This window comes from Augochlora pura, chromosome 10, assembly GCF_028453695.1.
Source record: "Augochlora pura isolate Apur16 chromosome 10, APUR_v2.2.1, whole genome shotgun sequence".
Lineage (NCBI taxonomy): Eukaryota > Metazoa > Arthropoda > Insecta > Hymenoptera > Halictidae > Augochlora > Augochlora pura.
This window is the reverse complement of record NC_135781.1, coordinates 7838280-7862471: the sequence shown is the minus strand read 5'-3', so window position 1 is coordinate 7862471 and position 24192 is coordinate 7838280. Positions and strand designations below refer to the sequence as shown.

At 41.5% G+C, this 24192-nt stretch overlaps 1 protein-coding gene across 1 annotated transcript in view; it reads right to left on the bottom strand.

Moving 5' to 3' along the window:
- Positions 1-23931, bottom strand: part of LOC144475949 (lachesin) — a 147675-nt gene extending 123744 nt beyond the window's left edge. Inside the window, exon 1 of the mRNA XM_078192405.1 lies at positions 23868-23931. Coding sequence (XP_078048531.1) covers positions 23868-23931 — 64 coding nt within the window. The remainder of the gene's footprint in view (positions 1-23867) is intronic.
- Between the last annotated feature and the right edge of the window lie 261 nt (positions 23932-24192).

The window sequence follows — 24192 nt, the reverse complement described above, 5'->3', positions numbered from 1 at the left end:
CTAGTATACCAATTAATTTAAAATGTATATGTTTTATTTTGACATGTTTCGTATGAAGTCTAGCAATTTTATAAACGGCAGTCTCCGCTTCGATCGCCGAAAGGAAACCTAGAAATTCCGCGATCTCTCATTTTAACGGACCCATCGAACGGTTTTCTTTATTTAAAATGACACATACGGCTCACTTCGTCGAAGAATAAGCGGTTTCTCCGTCGCATGAAGGCGTGAACACGGTATCCATAAATAAAAACCGCGGGCAAAGAAAGCTATTCTAGCGTATAAGATCTGGAATATTATCGACGGATGAAAAGAAAAACCCTGTGCTTTACATTTTCACGTTGCTTAGTGGAGCATGATGTCACATGACGCCCCATTAATAGGTTTTCAACAGTTTCGCTCTTTATGGGCTTGCACGGGCACAATACCTGTATTTCTCGTTCTACTTTTTCCCTCTGGAACGCAAGATATTTTATCGACGATAAAAACCGACCGATTTAAAAGACTCCTCCCCTCGCGGTTACCTATTATTATATCCACGCGACTCACAATATTCCTTAATTGGTCCGTGAAAAATGTGAATTCCTTTTGAATGTACGCGCCGCGTGCTGATAATTTGATTCTCCATTTAAATAAGCAACGTCATTGCTTAACTTCCTTTCGCTTCTTTTCTTGCATCTTCAAATTACATCTCTCCTTATTCTCCTCGCTCCTATTTTTCTTTTACTTTCTTCCCTGCCCGCCGTTGTCGCTAATTATTACTAGACTGCGGACATTTACGCAAATTAATACTTTTGTAGACGAAGCCCGGACGACTGAAAGCAAACAGACTTCCATTTTCTTGTTTAACGATTTCTCGGGAATGAAATAACGCCGCATTTCTTTTGATTAGAACGTCTGCTCTGTTGGAAGCATTTATTTATTATTATTGCCTGTGAGGTTCATACAGCGAACTATAAGTTCGTACGTTTTATGGAATAGGTATCAGAAATGAATAATTAAAGGCTTATGTTACGTTTTATTATACAGTGATGTATAATTTTAAAGACCTTTAATTCTTTGCACTCGAAGCCATTTTAACAGCAAATTTGATATAATTATCCTGGCTCGTAGTATTTCCATTCCGTGTAACAAAGTGCACTTTTATCCATACCAAATCGATTTTTGTTATTCATAACAGTAGTTTCACTCTTTAAGGATTTTTTAAATCTAAACTTTGTATAAAAATTATTTTGAAACGTGGTAGAACAATTTTAGTGATGCCTCAGAGTCACCAATCGAGCGCAAAGGCTTAATGTCAGGTTCAGCTAGGAAAGAGCTAAGACAAAATGGTGCGCAGTACTTAAAGAGCACTTAAAGAGTTGATTTACTAGAATTGTATGCTGTTCTTCATTTTCTGTACACCGCCAAATTATACTACTGTGACCAAAAAGTGAGGTGAATTGGTTTATAAAATGTCAATTCTTTATTTATTCTTTTTTTATTTTTTTTTTCCTAGGTTGGTAGGTTAAGTCTCTGTTTCAAGCATTTCAAAGTTTTTCGTCAATAAAAAAACATCTAAAAGTTCGTCGTGTACATCATTTTTACGGATTTGAGTCGTTCAAATTAGCTCTGAATTTAATTGCACAATTACGAGCGCAAATAAACTAATGTCGCATTTCGTCAATTCACGATCGTCGATAAATCCGCGACTATTCTCCGTCAATTCGATCGTCCTTGTAAATCTCCGCGAATCGAGAAGCCTGGGACTGTATTTAACGATGAAAACCGGAGTCGCGGACAAATCAAAGTTATTCAGCGAACGAGTATAATGCGGCCCATTCGATCATTAATTATGATACGGTCGGAAACGATCGGCGAGTATCAGTCTGCCCCGACGAAACATCTTGCTCTCAGGTAGGATAGAGAGACGGAGGGTAGGGGGGGGGGGGGGGGGGGGGTTGGGGGACCGGTGGCGGTAGTCTGGTTTGAATCCAATCGTATCAGTTCGAAGCAATTCAATCGTGTGAAATTGAAAAGCACGGAAGAGCATGAATCACCGTGCATTGAATCAGATCGAATGAGTTCGGATGTGTTCCGATCGGAAAAATCGAATCTCCCGGGAAAATGCTGCGCGATTACACACTTGCTTGCGACAATAGGTGGGGTAAGAACAAATCAATAAACGCCCCCCCCCCCCCCCCCCCCTCGGTGTGTCGAGTGCCCGCGCGCAATTCCCGACGCATTCTTTCTAACTTCAAAATATGTCAGACCGATCGCGGTCGGAGCCGGTCTGCGCCTGCCCCCCCTCCCCTCCCCCTCCCCCGGGCCCCGAACGGAACCGCCAAAATTCGAAATCGTCGAAACCGGACGCGGGCCGATTACGTTTCCGCGGGGGACATTAAATCCTCTTTTTGAAGAAACAGCCGATTAGAGTTGGATCGAAGGAGAGACGCGGAATGAGGACGCTGCCAGCGAAGGAATCTAGAAAACTGAATTACCGTAGGAACGGGGGAAAACCACCATGAAATGCCCGCGCTACCTCTCGCGGAACGGTTGACAATTGCTTCGGACAATTTGCTTTTTTCTTCACGATTTTCTTCCGATTGCGTTTCCGTGTAAAATTTTCAGCTACGAGGAATTCGCTCGAATAATTGTTTTACGTAAATGTTTGTTGGATACAAATCGAATAATTGCCAACACTGGTCGACGGTTCGACGATTCTTACTCTACGAATATAGAAATGATAAAGACATGTCGGGATCTGTTCGATAAATTTATTCATCCGAACACGTAATAATGTGAATATTGCAAATATTATAAATTTTTATGAGTCTGTATTAAACAGTCTTCGTAGTAAGAAACGACTGTGATTTGGATGATTTTGAAATTGTACGACTTCGATACGTCCTCCGAGTATCATGCGATTGAAATTTGCATATGTTTCAGATTATTGACTGATAAATATCGCTTCGAAATCGATAACCGACTCACCGAGCGGGAAAAGTGTTTATGACAGCCGAGCAGAATGGTGTGCACCGCGATCGAGTTAAACGTAAGATCGATAGCGGGGACCAGTATCGAAAGATAAATGGAAAAATGAATGCCTCGACTGAGAGACCATAGAGTGGAACGAGAAACGTAGGGGAGAGACGTTGAAACGGTGGAGGAGGTTGGTACAAAGTGGCGGAAAGTAGTGGAAGGGATCGTCCTACACCATGAATTATTGATGAGAAATTCGACTTGGGATTTTAGTAAATAATTTATCGCGGTAACCATCATAAAGTTATACCGGAGTTCCTGAAGACGCCAACGGTAGCAGTTCCTTCTGTTTCAGACAGAGCGTATAGCAAACAGTCGCTAAATGAATAAAAAGTGAAATCTTCTTATATCGACAAAGGCGTGACGGTGTTTTGTAGATCGAAATCTAAATGGATTTGAAAACGAATATTTAAGAAACGAATAAGTAGTTCAAATATTTATATTATCTTAATTATGATATTTGTGATATTGTAATTAAAATATTTGTAATATTATAATCATAATATTTACAGTATTATAAATATTGTAACTCTTCCTTCTGTGAAATCTTTCCATATTTATAAAGGTATGAGAGTGTTTTATAAATCGAAATGTAAATGAATTTATTTGAATATTTGTAAATATTGATTTAACATATAATCCCAAAATGGAATTGATCGAATATGGTTCTCGAGAACGAAAATTAATGATGGTCACAATTAAAAAGAACTAATTGCACAGGAGCGTCGAGAGCATTTCATAGTTGACAAATTAACAAATATATTTTGTTTTCATTGACAGAATCATGTACACTCGCCGCGGAAAGTATGTTGACAGCTCTTAAGAGAAATGAATTTTTAAAAATTGGTTCGGATGAATGTAATTTGTTTTGGACTGCAATTAATCGACCTGTTAAAAAATTTAAGAAATAATGTTGAAATTATTAAATAATACTGAAAATTTTATTGAAATTGATAAATCCTGAGGTCAATACTTTTTTTACTCAGAATTCGATTTTCTTTCATTTTCTGACGCAAAAAATATAGTATTTTATTAAAGAAAAGAAAATTCACCATCAAATCTTTAGAACACCTCCTTTTATAAAAAAATAAATATATTACATACCATGAACCTTTAAAACTCACTTTTTATTAGCTCACTTGTCAAAGAGTACAAAGAGTTCTATCGTTTTCGTACAACGCAGCGGTCATCGCATTTAATTAAAAAAATTCTTTGCCGGTGGCTGAAATATTAATTTTATTAGGTAATACGATTGTCCTATTGAGCGAACAATCTTCGAGGGATGAGGGAAACGGAGAACTGAATTAGGACAATATAAATTTCATATACCGTGGGGTATAGCGCCACAAGAGTCGAATTAAATTCAATTGGCTGTTGAAAGCTTCTTGCCACAGACACGGGCGTGAAATATTCAACTTATTTATGTTGCGTCATGGCGGCATGCTCTTCTTTTTCCAAGAACAAGACATCCTTCTCTTTAATTTGAGCAAACTAGTGGAACGGAAAAAATTATTTACACGATGCTTTCTTTATTCATTAAAAATTCACCGCTTTTATCTTGCCACTTGCGACCGTCACTTGCGATACGCGATTGCTGTTTTTTGAATCAACGAAATTGGAATCAACTGCCATAACCTTGGCAAATTGGTTTGTACAATATCATTCACGGATATCGCTGTTCATTCATGAAACCTTTTTGTTCACTTTTTGGTCGTTTCACGTGCTTTTCACAAAATTTTGTATTCGCACTTTTAGGGAGGGAGGCAGTCAATTGAAAATCAAATATATAATGCTGGAATTCATGAAATTAATAGTAAAACTGCTCCTTTATGATATCATTTACAGAATTAACTCTAATAGTCTTAGGAGAAGTACAAAAGAATGTCCAAATGTATTTTTGTCCTAACAATTAAAAATTCGTATATTTTATAAATTTTTGTATACGTAAATGCAATTATTCAACAGCATTGTTTAAATAAATATACCTCAAACAGAAAAATTAATGACTGTAATAAAAATACTTCAACAGAAAGAGTAATAACTGTATCACTTTTTCTTACACGAATAAGCCCCATCTAAGCAAACGTTAAACCTTTATCGACCCTAACACAACCAAGGATTAAACAACAATCAGTGGACGATCATTTCAAGAAATACAGTGCTTCATTGTTCATTCACTGGACAGTTCAGCCTGGCTCCATTCAATCACGGCGCTGTTTAACATTTCCCGCGACACTGGCCGCAGAATAATAGCGCTTACAGCGCTATTTACGGGCGGAAAAAGAGGCGGCCCGGGATAAAGGATAAATAGCGGCGGCGGAGATGGCGCGCGTGCCTCCGTTTTCGCGAATAAACCGAAAGATAAAACTGTCCCGACCGGAAGTTCGCGTCTGTCCCTCCTGAGGACGATCGGGACGAGATGAGGCCGAAGAGGCGAAGATAGCTAGGAGGAAAGGAAGGAAGGCAGGGAGGAAAGGAAGGAAGGCAGGGAGGAAGGAAGGAAGGAAGAAAGGAAGGAAGGAAGAAAGGAAGGGAGAAAGGAAGGAAGGAAGGAAGGAAGGAAGGAAGGCAGAAAGGAAGGAAGGAAGGAAGGAAGGCAGGAAGGAAGGAAGGAAGGAAGGAAGGAAGGAAGGCAGGAAGGAAGGAAGGAAGGAAGGAAGGAAGGAAGGAAGGAAGGAAGAGACCGGTATAAAGTAACGCGAAACAGTGCTGCATTATTCACAGCATGAATTATTGATGAGCGTCGCGTAAAATATGAACGCTGGCGAGTCGTTATCAACGCCAGCGCAGCTCGTGGCACCTCACTGTCCCTCTCTGTCCCTCCCTGCCTTTCTCTCTCTTTCTCTGTCCTATTCACTCTCTCTTTCTCTTTCTCTGTTGCTCTCGCTCTATCTTTCTCTCTGTCGCTCCCGCTCTCTCTTTACGCGTCTTTCTCCGTCCCGTTCCCGGCTGCCGGCTCTCCTCTCCAACCACCCGCGCCACCGACACACGGATCGGACGGCCGCGCCGGCTACGGGAACGTTTTTCCGGGGGCAGCTCGGGGTGCGAACGAACAAATGGGATGGGACAGACGACACCGCACATATTGTATTACGTCATATCCTCCGCCACGGGATCATACTCTCGTTATTCCTTGGCCTGTTCGTATTTTACGTTCGCCCATATCCCGCCGGTCTCCGCCCCCACCCCTCCGACCTCTGTCCGTTTCCTTCTATCCTTCAACAGCCTGACAACGGATCCTCACTTCGCAACGCTCGGATACCCTCGATGTCTCCTCGACAATGAACCAGCCGAGCCTCGCGCCCGCTACCATCCCGGTACACTATGCCGCTCCGCGTTCCAAAGGGTCCTGCAGACTGACGCGCGAAGCGTCGCCGTGTTTCCACCGTAATTGAAGTTTTTGCTCAATTATGGCGAGCTCTGAATGAAACACGATCTCTACGGATTTTTATCACAATCTGAGACCTCAACGTGAAATTTTCCGTGGCGTTTCGGTACGGAATATTTATTATTTAGGGATGCGTTGTTGATATTAGGTTCTACGATGTTTTATAAAATTTACATTATTATTCGGATTTTTAATTATATTCGTTAATTAAAGTTCATCGATAGTTGCAATAAATATTTTATATATTAAAAGCCCTAGTACTCGACTGTGAAGTTTCATGTAAAATATAAATATCCAGCATCAGTTGCAACATAGAGAAGCTACATCAAAATTTATTACCGTTCTTAATCAATTTATCGTAGCGCAAGAATTTAATGAATCTTGGATTTTTACATAAAATATTCGTCTTTTGTGTGCGATAAATATTGTTTAAACGACGAATACCCTATAGCCACTGGGTTCATCCAGTGGAGGGTTCTAATATATGTATGGTTACGCAGCAGATGGAAGTAGAACGTTTGACACGCGTATTTGTGAACGGACACGGAGCATGTAATGTGTAGAATCCGGTTCAAGAACGAAGACAGCGGCGACAAACAGAAGAAAGTAGGTGCATATTTCCGACTTCGTCTCGCTCGTGAATTTTCGCGGGTGTGAAATAAGATTTTCGAAATAGGTCAAAGGAATGCGGTACCTGTACACTTCCTCCGCAGTCGACGAACAAAACAATACGATATTCTGTGCTCTGAAAGGTATCCGAAAGACTGAAAATTCGATGAACTTTTCTCAAAAAGGGTCAACATTTTTCAGAGGCATCGCGCACAACAATGCCGAGCAGTTATGATTACGCTGTGCTCATCGCGTCGCGGCATCGATAACAAAAACATCACGCTCGTGTGTTCCGGAGCTGACAAGAAACTGTTCATACAGACTTCCGGTTTCGAAGATTACGGACGGCTAGCGTTTACCCAGGAATACATTACGGATAACCGAAGTTTCATCCACGAGCGATGATTATACAAGCCGTTTGTTTTGCATGGAACGTGTTTGTGATATTCTAAGAGATCTCCTCGGCGTTCTACGTTCGAAGTCCGCATTTTTGTAGCACCCACGCTGGAATGGCATACCTTCGTGTTTTCTTGCCGAGAGAGAAAGAGAGAGAGATAGAGAGAGAGACAGGGGGGAGAGAGGGACGGAGGGAGCTCTATGTCCCCGAATACTCAAGGTGTCTCGAAGGGGCGGGCGCAGGCTCGTCGAGAATGTTCACACGTTATCATGGAGGGAAGGAGTCTTCTAATTTGGAAAATTGCTCGCCCGGATCGTCTGGCTCATCCCACGTCCGGGTATTATTTATGTTCCTCGAAATTGGTAATATGTCCTTACTTTACATACTACCTCCAATACCCCTGTAACATTATATTACGTATTCGTTCCTCCCTTTCGTAATTCTTCCGTGTAACGCCAGCCCCATGGCTGCTTTCCATACTCTCTGTCTCTATCCGTAGCTTTCTTTCCCAAGAAAATTGAGCCCTTAACTCTCCCGCGCCGCGCAAATTTTGTTAAGTTATTGTCGTTTAGTCGAGTTTCATTCAGTAGTGAAATTATCTGCTAATGTTCATACTTTGTAGACATTATACTATATTTTATGTACAATACAAAAGTAATTATGCAAGCTCTACTAACTAATTTATATAATTTATATAAATATTGTTAATTTCTTCTACATCGAAGTAAAAATAAATTCTTCTGTTATCAAAGTATAGTAAAAGTATAGTAAACAAAAATTGTCTGGTTCTATTAGGAAAATTATTAAGTATGAATAAGTGTTGATCGTCACAGTATGAAAGGAGCGATAGTACAAAGGGTTAAGTTGCATGTTATGTAAAATATAAAAGTAGTGCCTTTATTATACAGTATATAATGTATAATATAAAAGCAACAAATTCAGTAAATTATATATTACGTACAATAAAAAAGTAATAACTTTAATACGCTATACCTAATGCACATTATAAAAGCAAGTAATTTAGTAGATAAAAAGCAGCGAATTTACGTGCACGAAAAAGACAACGATTCTTGTAAATAAAATCACCCGATCGCAATTACATTGCGCACAAAGATAGCCAGTAGAACGCTCGTACATTCCCGCCGACCAAAAAATGCAAATATCCGTAAGGGTGGAAGTGAAATTCTCGGCGTTAGCAAATCACGGGGAAGCGACTTTATCTTGGACAATAATAACAACGATTTCGTTTATCTTCGACAGAAAAGCGCGCTAAATCGTAGCGCGCGGATGCACGCGCCGGAAAGTTTGGAGTCGCAAGCACTAAAAATCAACGCCGAACGAGACGCTAAATTACCATGGACGAACAAAACGTAACTCGCGGAACAGATAAGCATAATTTATAATATTGCGCTGGAATTACGCGAGCTGGACGGTCATCTGATAGAAAAGTTACGCGGCGGTCTCGGAATTTACGATCGAAAACAAACGCCCTCCGGGGGGGGCGTCGCGCAATTTGTACAAATTAAGGGAAACTTTATCGGTGGAAAAATCGGCAGCGAAGAAAAAAAAAAAGAAAAGAAGATAGTTGTCCTTTAACCTCGCTAATTTCTATGGGAGTACACTTTCCCCGGGACGGGCAAACAAACGTCGAAAAATTACGCGAGTTAATTCCTTAATCCGTTTAAAATCGCCGTCGCAACGGAAACATGACGAGACGTTCGCCCGACGGAAAGTATTCGAGATGTTCCGTGACGGTATTAAAACTTGCTGCGCTTAGCAGACTGTAATTAAGTGTTTAAACAATGGGCTCCTTTCCCCCAAGATAACTACTTTATTATTCCGTTCAACTGCCGGCATTCGTTTTGCACCTGTTCCGCGCCCAAAGGACAAATTCGCCGAGGATTACGGGGGCAGGGGGGGGGGGGGGGGGGGGAAGGGGAAATGCAATTTACGCGGCTGCGTATTAATGAATTAGCTGCGAGATAATGGCTCGTCCGCGTTTGATGTATAAACGGACCCGGGGCGCGCGCGCGCGCGCGCGTTGTCATTTCTTACGCTTCTTGAAGGAGAGGAAACGTCAAAGCGGGCGGGGGAGGGCGAAGCGATTCCGAGCGATTTATGCGTCGCCGTACCAGTTTCCCATTAACGGGGGAAGAGGAGTTTATTAATTCTCGGAGATACGAGTTCAAACGCTTTTAAACAAATTGCAGTCGTTCCGAAGGAAAAACAAAAGCGGCCGAAGGAAAACGAAAAAGGTGAACGGGGCGGGCGGAGAGGAATCATTATCAGTAGCAGAGAGAAAGTTCTGGACGGGTATGGTGGAAGCGGCTAGTCCACTCTCATTATTCTCTTATTAGTTTGCGTCCCGATTGTATCTCACCCTCCCGCAAACTCATCCCTTCATCAACGCGGGATCGCTCATCCACGTAAATACGGCGTGAGAAAATCGTTTAAGCCCCCGCGTACGGAAGATCCTTTGCGTTCTTGTTTAAGCCGAGATAAAAGAAAATACAGAAGACGACGCCGCTCGTAAATGTGCCTTTAATGGCGGTCGTGAAAGATTATCCGCCGACGGACTCGCGTGTTTCTTTATTTATCGTCAATTACGGACACGTGCAACGCGGGCCGGAAGTCTCTTTTTTTTTATAAAACCTACCCACAATTCGAATCTCGTAAACCTCCCACGGTGAGTAATTGGAAATCGACGAGTGTCTCCGAGGTTTCAGTTGTCTAGAAAAGCTGCATCATTGAAACCAACTATCGTTACAAAATACACCACATTTTCCAAGTGATTTGTTAACATTACTAAAAATACAAGAATATCTGAAAATGTTATTTTCTGGTTATTAACATGTTAAGCGCCAAGCCTTACATTTTTTCTTAATTGAAAAATTATTTACAATTTATTTATATAAAAGTATATAATGTTTTACACTCTAATAGTAACAATAATAGTAATATTATGCTATAATAACTACAACAAGGTATGTATGATACCTATTATATCTATCATAATATAATATTATTATATTAGGTAATAATACAATAACCGTGTATAATAGGTTACTAATTTGACATTTTTAGGTAGTCTCTCGCTACATTTAAACGCGATATAAAATTAATACAAGTCCATTTGTACTTTTTTAACTTTTTTAAAAAGTAAGAGACAGTGTAAATAATATTTAAATGTTAACTATACAGGACCTAATTTCCCCATTTTTCTTAAACGAAGTCTAAAATTATGAAATACATATTATTATTCTACTATCTCGAATGTCATTACTAAATTAAATTTTTCTTGCAAGCGATATAAAATAGAATATATCAAACTACTTTCTTAAGTTGCATATTCGTAAAAATAAGAGTTATTCTTTTAAAATTGTTGTGTCCGACCTTGTGGTAATTGAGAGAGTATTAGTCGCGTAACTAAGAATAACGGGAATATTCTAGAGACGAGCGGAGAGATGAATTTTTCACCTAGAGAATATTATAGAGGGTACTCCTATAGCGAGATGCGTGTCATTGTCGCGAGTGGCTCGCCTTGGACAAAAATGAGTGAAATTTTATAATCCTGTGAAGTAGCCGCAAAAAAATCTGTACCTGCTATCCTTTGTGTAAGCTTCTGAAAGTAGTACTTTCAAGCTCTCTGCATCAACTCTGTGGTTAAATGCATTTCTCTGCCGGATGGTATACAATTATTCTTATAGATTTTATGCGTCTTTTTCTTCTTTAAAATATTCAGAATCGAATTAACAAAATTAACAAAAAATGAATTAACGAATGAACAAAAAGTAAGCACAATATAATTTTGTATTCCACGCGTTCTATTTTACCAATTCAATTCGTTTTACAATTTTTATTGAAGTATCTATGATCAAAAATTAATTTCCAAAATTGGAAAACCCGAAGCACATCAACTTTTTAGATTTTTATAATACTACAGATAACAAATTAGAAATTATTTAAATCTGAACGTATCTTGTTCCGAATCTGAGATGTGTTAACCTAACCTCTTAGGCACGGCTGGATTTTGCGCAAATAAAGTTTTTCATAACTAAATTACCATTTTTTCTTAATATATATATTTTTCGTATTAATTACATATATTCTTTTCTTAGTGTATTGTACATACACACCTTCACTTTAATCGTTTACTTTAGTAATTAATAACACAATTGAGTAAACCACGAAACATTCGCAGAAGCCACTATAGTGGCGCGTCGTGCTTAAGAGGTTAAAGTTGAAAACAATTGAGCGTCATCTACAAAATAATTGACGTACTCTTACTCACCATATGACATGTATACGTAAGTATACAATAATTTGAGGCTTTGTTCTTGTTGAACTATACGCTGCGACAAAAGAATTACAAAATCTGCGTACGCTTGCACGGAACAGTTGCGTCCAGTTCCGGCTTCGAAACTTAACAAGCGACAAGTCGTTTGATTAACAATTAACGCGAAGAAGTCGTGCTTCTCATCGGGATCGGATGTGTCGAACGATCGAACAACAAAGCAGAATCTGCGCCGAATCAGCTTTTATGGTAGCAGCTGGTTTAAGGCGTCACAACCGTTAAACGCTCGGAACGAGGAAACAGGCTGACGATATAACCGGAAATAGGACGCGTCAGCGCATCCGTTCGCCGGTAGGAGGACGGCGGCGCGGGGAGGGTGTCTAAAAAGATTCGCGAGGTGATAGCGTAATCTTGAGGCGTCGATTCTCGTGGGGCCCCGGCGGGAGGGGTGGGGAGGGCGATATAATTTTATAATCAGAAAACGAGCGAGGTAGAAACGGTTTCACCGATCGCGCATGAATACCTTGCCAAGTGGTTGCCTCGCGAGGATCACGTGTTAAGGGGATCCTATATACGATACACATACGTGCGGGTGTATATATTGAAATACATATATATCTATACGTATATAAAATACATATGTATAGATATTTATATATATATATATATATATATATATGTTTTTGGGTGTATGTATGTGTGTATATGTATATGTTGCGTATACAGAATGCATAGAATATAGTACAGGTACATAAGAAAGTAGCGGGAGAAAGAGGAAGATAGAGAGCGCCGGGAGACGCGGACTGCGTGTGGTGGGACGGATGAAACGGTTTTCTCGGTAAAGGAAACCCGAGAACCCGCATCCGACGATATTGCAAAACAGGCAAAAGGAATTCACGAATCTGGCGTTACCCCTCAGGCTTGCATTATGACGCGATGCATAATGCAACGTGTGCATGCCGTCCGCGCATCATACATAGCAATGGGGGAAAGGATATGATTCCGAAAAGGATTTCCTCTGTGTCCGTCTTCCTGGACTATCTTCCCCGCCGCGCCTGTATATCTCGATTCTTGAATTACGATGGATACCTCGGCCCGGCAAATAAGATAACTGGCGCCCCTGATTTCTCGACTGGCTGCCAATGCCATGCCGCGGCTTTATCCGAGGTACGCGAGCCGATCGGATCGGTGTTTCGCTTTCTCCACGGAGCGTGAACGCTTTTTAGCGACCAGCTCGTGGATATTTTGCAAAATGTCCGAAGTGATTCATGACGTTCGGGTAGCAAAGATTTGTCACGATTGGCTGAACGTACATTGTCGAGGTAAATGTCTCGATACTTTATGAATCTCGCGCGTTGCTTTGCAATCTAATTCATTATTGCGGTGATTCGATTCTAATAATCTCTTGGTTGAAGGAGAGAACCGCTTAAATTTTTCTGCATTCTATTTCAGTGCAAAGTTTGATCACTCTGAGAATAATACACTTTATTAACAATAGAAACGGATGTGGACCGTAATCTTTGGATTAGATGGTTCGAGTTCTGGCAAGGGGCGACCGCGTGGTGGACAAGTGAGAAAATGTTTCCTCACAAAGCACTCATCCGAAGAATATTTGTTCAAGGAAAATGTTCAGTTTTCACAAAGTTCGCGGGCGTTGTTCGCGAACTGTGTTTCGGTGTGTACGCACACACTCGCCGGTCTCGAGCAGCACAGTCGAAACTGCGACATAAAATAGAGTCAAGGCTCGCGTCGCGAGTGACCTAAACGAAGGTTTAAATGTTAGGTAAATGCCCTTGCTATGTACGCCGCGAGCAACCCTTTGTTCGAGTAATTAACACTTGTCTTATTGTACAATACGTTCGTTGTAATTGTGCTCTAAATCTCCTTTGGCTTCCTGCTTCCGCGACTATGCGCGGCGAAAAGTTCGAAAACATAGAGTTGAACAAATTATATTCAACTGAGAAAATACTTTGAATCGATCCTAGACCCCTGAAATGTAATTACGAAAATGTAAACTTACGCAAACGTGACGAACTTTTTGAGAAATACCATGGTTTTATACTTCTTGTTGTATTTCGTTCAGTCTGACTCACGATGGAGATTTATAGTAAATTAACTGACAAGTACGAATGTTATTTTGTTTTTTCAAGTTTGTCAAAAATTCTGTTATCTTCTTCGTTAGTATTTAAACTAGCCAAGCGAATGTTTAGCTGACAATAAATACCACAATCGAGAGAGTTCTAATCGTCGCAACCGTGAAGAGAATGGCGCGGCAGAGGGGTGAAATACAAGGGCCAGCAATTTTAAAAGAAGAAAGGCGCAACTAAAAGATGATAATTGAAAAATAAATTCCGTGTATCGGTGGCGCCGGTGACACGGCGAAGAAAAAGTCCGCGTTTATACTGACAGAGGGGATTACAAGGAAAATTAAAAGGTGGAATAGGAGAAACCTGAGGAAAGAAGAAACGTGAGGTAATAAAATGGTAGAAGGTATGGTGCAACGGACGGGAACACCGCAGAAGAAGAAAATTAGAGAACGCGGGAGGGGAAACAAGTACACAGTCCCGAAAGTTGATTCAGAAAATACTAGGACGAACCGAAAAACTATGAAATGAAGAAAGCAAACAACAGTGTTATAAGGAATAGAAGCAGGATGATGCGAACACGGCGAAATAAGGTAACGAATTTACCAGCTGATCGTATCACCGTGGATTAGATTCTCCAAAATTTGAAAAGAATTCAGACACCTGGGTGAAAATACGAGTCTCACTTTTGCTGACAGGTAAGACATGCTTTCCAATGACAATACATTTCGAACAGATGAAGTTCAAGTTCTACAGCATCGGTTATACAGGTTAGCGTTCTCCTCCGGCTGTACGAAGTATTTGAGTTTCCTTCCCACATTCTATCTATCTGCGTTAACTCCCGTACTCTGTCTCCATAGATGTCAGTTGTACCGGTGTGCGTCCCCATGAAATACAATGAAATGTGCGAAGGGGAGCATAACCGCGCATTGTTCCCAATGAACGTAGCGATCGCGGTTCTTATATCGTATCAGGGAATCCCTTTTTCTATTTCCTGAGAATGCCTGACTCGTGCAAACAAACCACTCATACATTTATTCAAATTTTTAATCAGTATTATTTGCCGCATCCAACATATATGGAATAAATAAACGTGTCTTCGCAATCTGAGTAATCACAAATTAAAACATTAGCGATCCTTTATATCGACGGGTTTAGTAATGTATTAATTTATCATTTACGAAATTATTAAACTAGCTTCAGCTGGAAGTTGTTACATATATTTCTTTTACACAGTATTACACGATAAATTTTAATGAGTCCAATTTATAATTTCTACAAGCTCGTACATTGAAACATTTATTTCCACACAAATTGCAATAATAACTGGGAGGCTACATTCAGCGTGGAGAACAAAATAATCCCTCAAGGATCAGTTAACTCTTTGCACTTGAAGCCATTTTAACTCTAATTCTAAAATAACTCTTCGGACATATAGCACTTCCATTTTATATGATCAAATGTCATAATATAAAAATTATTTTGGAAAGTGCTGTAATTTTATTGGTACCTCAGAGTCACCACTCGAGTGCAAAGGGTTAAATTCGTTTCAATATTTTCTCTTCACATTTTCCACAAATTCGTTGTTGATTTACATCCAGAGATTGATATTAATTTTCAGTTATACAAATTACATTCAATAGAAAGGATTCACGTGTATACACATGGTTAAGAACAAATGTTAGTGGAGAAGAGAGGATCCAGCCTGATGAAAAGCAGCAGGAGCAGCGCAGTTTTGTTGTCCGACGCGGTGGAAAATGATTTCAGCTTAGACCGGGGACGGCTTGGATGAGATTAAACACTCGCAACAGACTCCCACGGCGGCAAAGTTCAATATGCCGAGCCGGTAACTCAATACTTATTGACACTCTCGAGCGTATCACCTCGAGACGAACGCTAAACGCAGTTTCCGCGGCGCGGCGCGGCGCAGCGTCGCGTCGCGTCGGTGTCTATTCCCTTCTCGTATACCGTGTATCGTATCAGACTAGAAACACAGGAAAAAGAGGATAGTCGGCAGGATTGACTGGCGTCAGTGAGAAAAAGGGAGGACAAGGTGGAAACAGAAGAGAGAGAAAGAGAAAGAGAAAGAGAGAGAGAGAGAGAGGGAAAGTCAGCGCACACAAGTGCACGTATAACGCTGCTTCACTGTTTACACGCATTCCGTTCACCATTGATCCTCTTTGGGCTAGGCCCGGGTAGTTCGGTCCCCGTTCCCATCGCTCTTGGGATTGTTTATAAGACTTCCGGTAGCTGCCGCGCTTTTCAAAGCTCACCCCAGCCGGATCTCTCTCTCTTTCTCCCTCTTTCGTTCCAACTTCTCTTTCTCTCTTTTCTTCTCTGTCACTCTTTCTCTCCCTCCCACCGGTTCTCTCGCTTGCTCGACCGTTTGGCACGATCCTGGCTAGCTCCGTCTCTCTCGGCGCAGTGACTCGATGCCAGACAACAAGGGAGATTGTATGTATTACCTCGGCTGTCTGCTGCACGCTTGCCCCGGCTCTTCCCAATCTACTTTCGAATCTCGCCACGACCGATACAAGGCACCCGACGCGGGCGTGGGCGCGCGGGTGCTCGCAATGCAATGCGATCAAATCGAACTCGTTCCTCCCTCTCTCTCTCTCTCTCTTTCTCTTTCCCTCTCTCTCTCTCTCTCTCTTGCTCTTGCTCTCTTGCTCTCTTTCGAGGGTCTCCCTCTCTGTCTCACTCTTTCTCCCCATCGCTCTGCCACCGTGTTCTGTCACGGGCTTGAAATCCGCCGCTACATACGATACAGAACCAGCGTACATAGAACGACCAGGGTACGTGCGGTATGTGCACGTGTACCGGCACATGGCCGCCGCCACCGGTACCGCCGCGGAACCTCGCGTTACCCCAATCTCTCCCTTCCGCTGTGCTCACGTTAGTCGTTTAGTCGCGCGGCACCGAAACCTGCCCAGCAACCTGGAAAATTTGATGGAACGAGACGGCGAAAGCCACCTACGCATGCTTGTTTCTATTCATTAGCAATCGAGCCGACTCGGCGGGGTGCACGGAATGTTCAAAGACCGAGTTCTTTTGCCGATGCTGCCGCGGCACAGTTTGTGGTTACGCTGTGGCATCGGAAACTGCTGCAGTAGGCTAGTCGAGCTAATTATCGCGGGCTGGCCAATTATTGTGGCTTTTGCTTATTTTCAAGCATAATTAATTTTATACTTATTTTATGCGATGTATGAAATTTTTTAATTTAAAGTGAATCGACTATTTATTCGTTAGAATTAACATACGGAAGACGGGATTTTTTAAAATACCATGAAAATTATTTTAATGATTTTTGAAAATGCACAGATCAGCTGTCATATTTTTAAAGAAGAGAAAGGTAAGTATGAAGTTTTATTAAAGCAGTTATCTCTAATGTGAACTTTGAATAACTTATTGCTATATTACATTTTTTCATAAAATACTCAGCAGTTTTCATTTAGAAAATTCCAATCATCGCTTGAGTCTTTAAACAATCACTGGGAAACATCCAGCCAATTAATCAGCCTTGCATAGATACTCAAAACTGCTTTGAACATACAATAACAGTATAGTCACTACATATACGAAATTTCTTTATTTAACAAAAAGAACCCGCACAAAATCTTAAAAACAACTCGGAAAGGTATCTAATGACAAAAAGATGAAAAGCAACAATACCCTACGAACATTACACAGCACGGCGTAACAGATCGACGCGTAGGATCGTTCCCGCGAGCGATGGAGCGGATAGCCGTGCCACGGTGTAAGAAGTAAAACTCCGCGACCACGTCACGGTGGAACTGGAATTCGTGGTGGCGTGGAGAGTCTAACGAACGTATACCTTCGCCTCCTTGTACTTTGTTAGCCTGGTTTCTCTCGGTTTCTTCCGGTAGCCGGCGCGGAGAGAAAGCAATGCGCGGTACTGACCCTTCGAGCCGAAACCCAATTCAGTTCTGGACCGCAGTTATCCGATTATCGCTATATACTTAACCTGTAGGGGGGCTTCTTGGTGTGCGGCTGCGGTGAATGGTGGTGGTGGTGGTAGTGGCGGCCGTGATAGGGGCGTGCTGGGGGTGTTGGTATTCCGGTGCTTGAAGCCGGGATACCTACATCCCGCGAAAGGAAGCGAGCGATTAATCACGTTTTACTAGACTTCGAGCCGAGCCAACCAATTTGGCCGGAAAGGTCGTTGTTTTCAGATAAGAAAGCTGGAGAAAGATGGAGCACGAGAAGGAGCCGCCACGGAGCAGCAGAACAATCGACGAGTCCGACGGGTGATCCGGAGTATGGACAAACAATCTTATCTGCCGGCCGAGAGATAGGACTCTCAATTTCTACTCCCTCTCTCCCCCTCTCTCTCTCTCTCTCTCTCTTGCTCTTCTTCTTTCTCTTTTCTCTCTACTACCCTCTTTCTCCTTTCTCTCTCCTACCTTCTTTCTCTTTTCTCTCTCCTATGTTCTTTCTCAGTTCCTCTCTCTTCTCTGCTCACCTACCGATGCACCGAGCTCGACGCGCTCCTTTCCTTCGCCAGTTCGCTGGCCGCCGCTATTCCCTTTCTATTCCCGATACAGCTGAGACTCAAATCTCTACACTGCCCCAATGGATCTTGTTCCGTTCGATGTCCAGGCGAGAGATACAACCATTTTCACGCGTGAGTACGCCTTATCGGCTGCGGGTGACGTTCGCCGATAAATATTAGCTTGCCGTGAAAGTGTCGAGCGGTTCTCATACCGTAAAGAATATACGTGACTGGGTTTTCAATAGCATCGTACCTCGATCATATTGCCGTTGATCCGCTTCATTTAAGAGATCGTCGAACGGTATTTGGTAGGCGTAATTAAACTCTTAACCCGTCGACGCGACCGTGGGTGACGGAATTCGTTGCTTAAATCTGCAAATTCACTTTCATGCTAATATCTTCCAAATTATATTTAACGCTTGTTTAACCCTCGAATGGTAACTCTACGGCACCACTAAAATTAAAACCACTAAAACTATACGGCACCAAGAAATTTTATTGAGTGTAGAAAAATCTAGTCCAAACTGAGAACTGTAAATTTATGCATTTATGAGAAAAGTGAAGGATTTATGACTGGATTTATTTAAACTTCGTAAAATTTATACTTTATTAAAGAAGTCTACCTAAACATTTCTCTTAAAAATATTTTTATATCCAAAATTATGAAAGAAAAAACAAAAATTAGTCACTTTTACTGGTTTGGTAGTTCTAGTATTAAAATAATGAAAAAATAAAAGTAGCTAAAAATCTTGATGCATTAATATGACAGTATTAACATTATTAACGAAAGAAAACAAGTCGTGCTTAGCTCCTATCGTGCAATTGGTGCAAATTTCTTATTTTGCATAAATATACACAGTGCAATAATAAGTACGATGTATTAGACAGTTTTGATCCTTGATATAACAACGCTTGATGTTAAATAAAATATAGCTTTTTCCTATATTTAGCCTACTTTCTCCCTAATACTTCGCTTAACACAATAACGTATGCTATTAATTACAATAACCGTAAATTGTTCACATTATCCCACACCAGAACTGCTTACACCTTCCACTCCTTTGCGATATCTCACCATTGATTAAACAGAGATTCTACAATGGTTCTACAATCACTCCAACGAGTCCGATAAGTATTTGAAAGTTGTCGTGTAATCAGAGAGTCACTTGGTTAGGCGGACCAACATCTGCAGCATTCCTTCGTAGCGTTCCTCTTCGCCGAATTTGTTGTACAGCTCGAATGGAACTTGTTCCACGTAAATACCCATGTTTGTGTTTAGTGTTTGCAGATGAACATTGCATTTAGTCGAAGTACTTGCACCACCAGTAATTTGTGGATTTAGTCGACCATAAATTCAACAGTCCTAACGCTGATTGCAATATGATGTTTACATAAGATGCTCGATATTAGATATTGTATGTATAGATGTAGCCGAATTTTGAATTAATCTGTAGCCGGTCCATGTTTGGGGACGTATTCATAAAGCACAAGACGGGCGTCTTGCCTCGGATTTGATTGTAATTTTAGCGGTATCTGTTCGTCAAAGTTTATTACACCATCGGAACGGATGGGAAATTTCCCGTAGGCTGAAATTATGTACTATTTAAGTGGTAATTAAACTCAGATTACAAGCTCGAGATTAATGCACAAGTTACTAGACGCAGCTAGGAGGGCAACTTATTGCCTTTATGCGATATGAAACCGGCATAGATTCCGGTTTCATGATTTGGAGAATTCGTCATGTAAACATTGGCGTAAGAGGCATTCGAACTCGAAGAAATCGCGTGTAATTGAATTAAATATTACGATTGGAATAATGCGAGAAGGAATTAAAGCAACGTCGACGAATCTTGTTCCAAAACAAATAATGGCCCAACATTTAACTAAAACAGCAAACGAAGTGCGCAACAATTTTGGAAAAAGAACAATACCGTTGATCGATGCACTCCCGTCTTGGAGCAATTTGCAGAGGAACGTAAACTCGTTAGTTGCAAATTGCCCGCTCGAGAGAAGGTAAAACGATAGCACGGTAAAAATTGTTATTAAACGGTGGTGTATTCTGGCGGGTATTCGGCACGATCTGATCCCCCGTGAAAACTTCCGTATCTCAGCGAACCCGCAACACACTTTGCACCGCCGTAAAACGTTCTCGACACGCGTTGTAACTAAATCCGCCCTTAACTCTATTCGAGGACGGGTCTGGCCGCGAGCCAATGAGCCGGTAGCTGGTGACAAAACTTATTCAATTATTTTTCTATCAACCTGGCCCGGTGCTCCGCCCGCGTATCCGTGATGCGAACAGGTGAGAGAGATAGTTAACGCGAACTTGTTTAATTATTTCTGTAACGCCGAGTTAAACCGCGTGTTCAACGGGGACAGGTGGATCTTTGAGAACAATATCTCTACGAATTGTTAGGTTACGAATGTAATATATCAGCTTTTAATATTTTAATTGTTTGTAACAATGTGATTTGTTTGGAAGTGTCTTTGTATCTTAAAATCGTCGTTGGCATCAGTGTGGTATCAAAATATGACGTGGTACATGTGATAAGGTATTTTACATACCCTAAGCAATTTATTCGAGATGTTAACGAAGTAATTGCAATAAGGAAATTTTTAATATAAAATTCATAAATCATCGTTATTCCGTTTAAGAGTGGATGATAATTTAAGAATAAAATTTAATGGGGTGTGTTATATAGGGTTAATTAAAATCTCGAAATGAATGTTTACTCATGTAGACAATTTTGTATAATCATATAGATTATTTTGTATAGTCATATGGAAAATATAGATTCGAGAGGATCAATGGCACAGACGTATAAACTGGTCGGCAGCAGGGACGTGGATCGGTAAGGCTATTCACCTGGCTGCGTCCTAAGCTACTTGGAAGGCGAAGCGTTGATATGATGATTCCAAAACTAAATAACCAACAGAAGTCTGCCGAGGGCGCGAGAGGAAGAGAGAGAGAAAGAGAGAGAGGGGGGGGGGCAAAGACACTCGATTCGAGTTCCACGCGATCCACTCGGATCCGCTGCGAAATTCCCGTGGAAAGAGGACCCGGAGGACACGGGGCCGCGGGATTCCCGGGGCAGGTCCTCTACGTCTCCGTGAAGAGACGAAGGTTCGAGTCCCCGGAAACGGTAAATTAATTCGCGAACGACAACTCCAGTCGCCTGCGACGGTTCTACTCGCTTTCACCGTCTAAACATCAGGGCCAGAAGTTGACCGTATCCGAGCGTATCTGCCGGTAGCCGGCATGGCACCCGGCAGCACCCGCCATATCCGGCGTATCCTCCCTGGAACACGTATTTGGCACCGTTTCTCCGTTGCCGCATCTGCATCGGACGTCAACGTACAACGGATCCTTCCTATAGCAAACTGTGTCGATCGCAATCCGCGAACTGCGATGCGAACTGATATCCAATTCCCCGGGCCCCGACGATCTGCGAAATTAGGGAGCTAACTGCTTTCGCAAGGGGGCATGGGGGGGGGGCAAGGGGGGCAGGGGGGAGAGCGGCGGCCGCCTGTTCGCCGATTGCTTTCCAATTTCGAGGCATACACGCGAGAAATGTTTGATGACCGAGCGTCGACGCGCCAAGCCGCGCCGTTTCACCTGCATATTTCAAACGATCTATCCGATTTTATATGAGCATCCTGCCAATTATTCCGATTGCGGGGGTTTCCCGGTACCGCGGATCGCGACCTATGAATAAATTCGGTGTTGCTTAGCGTGACTCGATTATGTCAGTCGACATAACATTTAGGTTGGGCGATCCGTTCGATGAAGATATTTCGGTGGACGAACGTTATCAGGTTATGTGACCGAGTAATGTTTTACCTTTTCGCGACAAAGATAGTAAATATTATACAAACTGGTTCATATGTTAGTAGAAAAGGTTATCTGTGTTCTGTTGGAAGTGCCGAAGATTTTTACCAATTATCAATGTTTATGTTTAATATTATCATTATTTTTCTGTGACTAATAGAAACTGTGCATTTCGTTAAACGGAGCCTGAGATAACTTGCTATGAGAGATAACAGCAGAAACATTTCGAAGCTTCTAAAACAGACTCATTTTTGGAGGTTTTCAAATTGATTGACAGCAGGAGTTCGGCAAAAGCTGCGTCTGAACTTTCTCTTTTGCATCGCGTCGCGGCAACAAATCGAAGAACCGCCTCGCAAAGCATTCATTTAACGTTCGACGATGGGGAGCAATCGAATCGAAATTTTTCCATAAAAGATCTTCGTAGAGTAACGCGCTACTATTTCGCCCAACACAAAGCTTAAAAGCTTAAAATCACAGATATCGATTCCAATGAAAAAGGCACTCGCACGCCGGCCACGTGTGCGTGGACAATTTTAATAATCTGCGCCGGACAAAAGACCTTTGTCTTTTATCGAGTAGACTGCATAATTCCTGCAGGTTGCCGATGAAACGTAAATATGGATGAATATAGCAATCCGCAGTGAATAAAAGTGCGGAATTACGATTAGTTCGATTGTTTGTACTGGATGACGTTGCCCATTGTACTTTCGACAAAGGGAGCAATTGTCGTGTTTCTATCTGTTCTCTATTCTTTGAAATATTAAACGGCGCTGGCTGCTTTCGTTCCATGTGCCATGTACAACGAAAGCTTTGACTTTATAGTTTTGATTTATAGCGATGTAGTTTGGTCGAATTTTGTTCGAGCATGTGTAATACTGTTCGATGCTGGTGTACAATTTAGACTGCACGGAAATATTTACTGAACGTGAACTATTTAATAAATAAATAAATTTATAATTCTCGAGGACGAGAACATTTGTTAATTATGTTGAGAATACAATATAGTTTGAGAAAAGAAGCTTCTTCTAACTTTTCCTCTTTCTCACGAAGCAATTAAAATCAGTGAACACTGCTGCTTGCTAAAAAGTTGCCGAAACGAATCGATTCGGAATTAGTTGGAAAAATTCTAATTATCCCCTGCATTATTAGTTGTTTGCTGACCACGCGCACGGAAATTACATTGATTAATGTTTGATTTATTTTCAGCATGGCCTTCAATCGGACAGAATGTTCAAAAACGTGAGCTTATATATTTCGTCGTTCCAAGTAATAGCGACATTAAAAAGATTCATTGCAATCATTGTTTAGTAGACTATAATTTATTTATTTATTGTTTTCGTTTAAACGTAATTGGTACAATGAATTCTGTCGCAGAACTACAAGAAAAGAAAGACTAAAAGTAAAATTATAGATGATGGATCACCGGTGAAAAAGTCAATTCAAACGGAATGATAATTTGCTAATAATAGGATTCCGTTAATGGGGTCCATATTTGTGAATCTCGAGACAGGGGTGATTTGGTCGAAATAATGAAGGTGATCTTAACGAAGGCTACGAGATATTAAATTGTACGCTAAAATAATGGGGTTATTTACAACGCGCCGTTGATGAACCCGCGTAGAAAATATAAGTCGCGTACAACCCTCCTATCGTCCAATAGTAAATAGATCTGTTATAAAAAAAAGAAAAAACAAATCTCGGAAAGTTCAAGAGAAGTTAATTCGGTTGTACTCACCAATTGGCACGTTGACAGCAAAGAGAAAGAGAAGGGCGCGATGGCAGAGCATTGTGCACTGCATGGGAAACGCGATGAATCGTCCGTCGATGGAACCCAGCTACTCCTTTTATCTACTTAACCCTGTCATCTTCCGCGGGAACGTCGGTTTCCGGTCTCCTGACGCATAGCATGCCTGAAACACCGTTAAAAAAAAAGGCAATAACCGGTTAATCGTTGTTCCACGGTTGTGCTCGTAGACGACAGGGACGCCGTTGGAACGGCCTCCGTCGCTGGGGGTTGGGAACAAGGCTAGGGGTTGTTTGGAGCGAAAGGACAGAAGGAT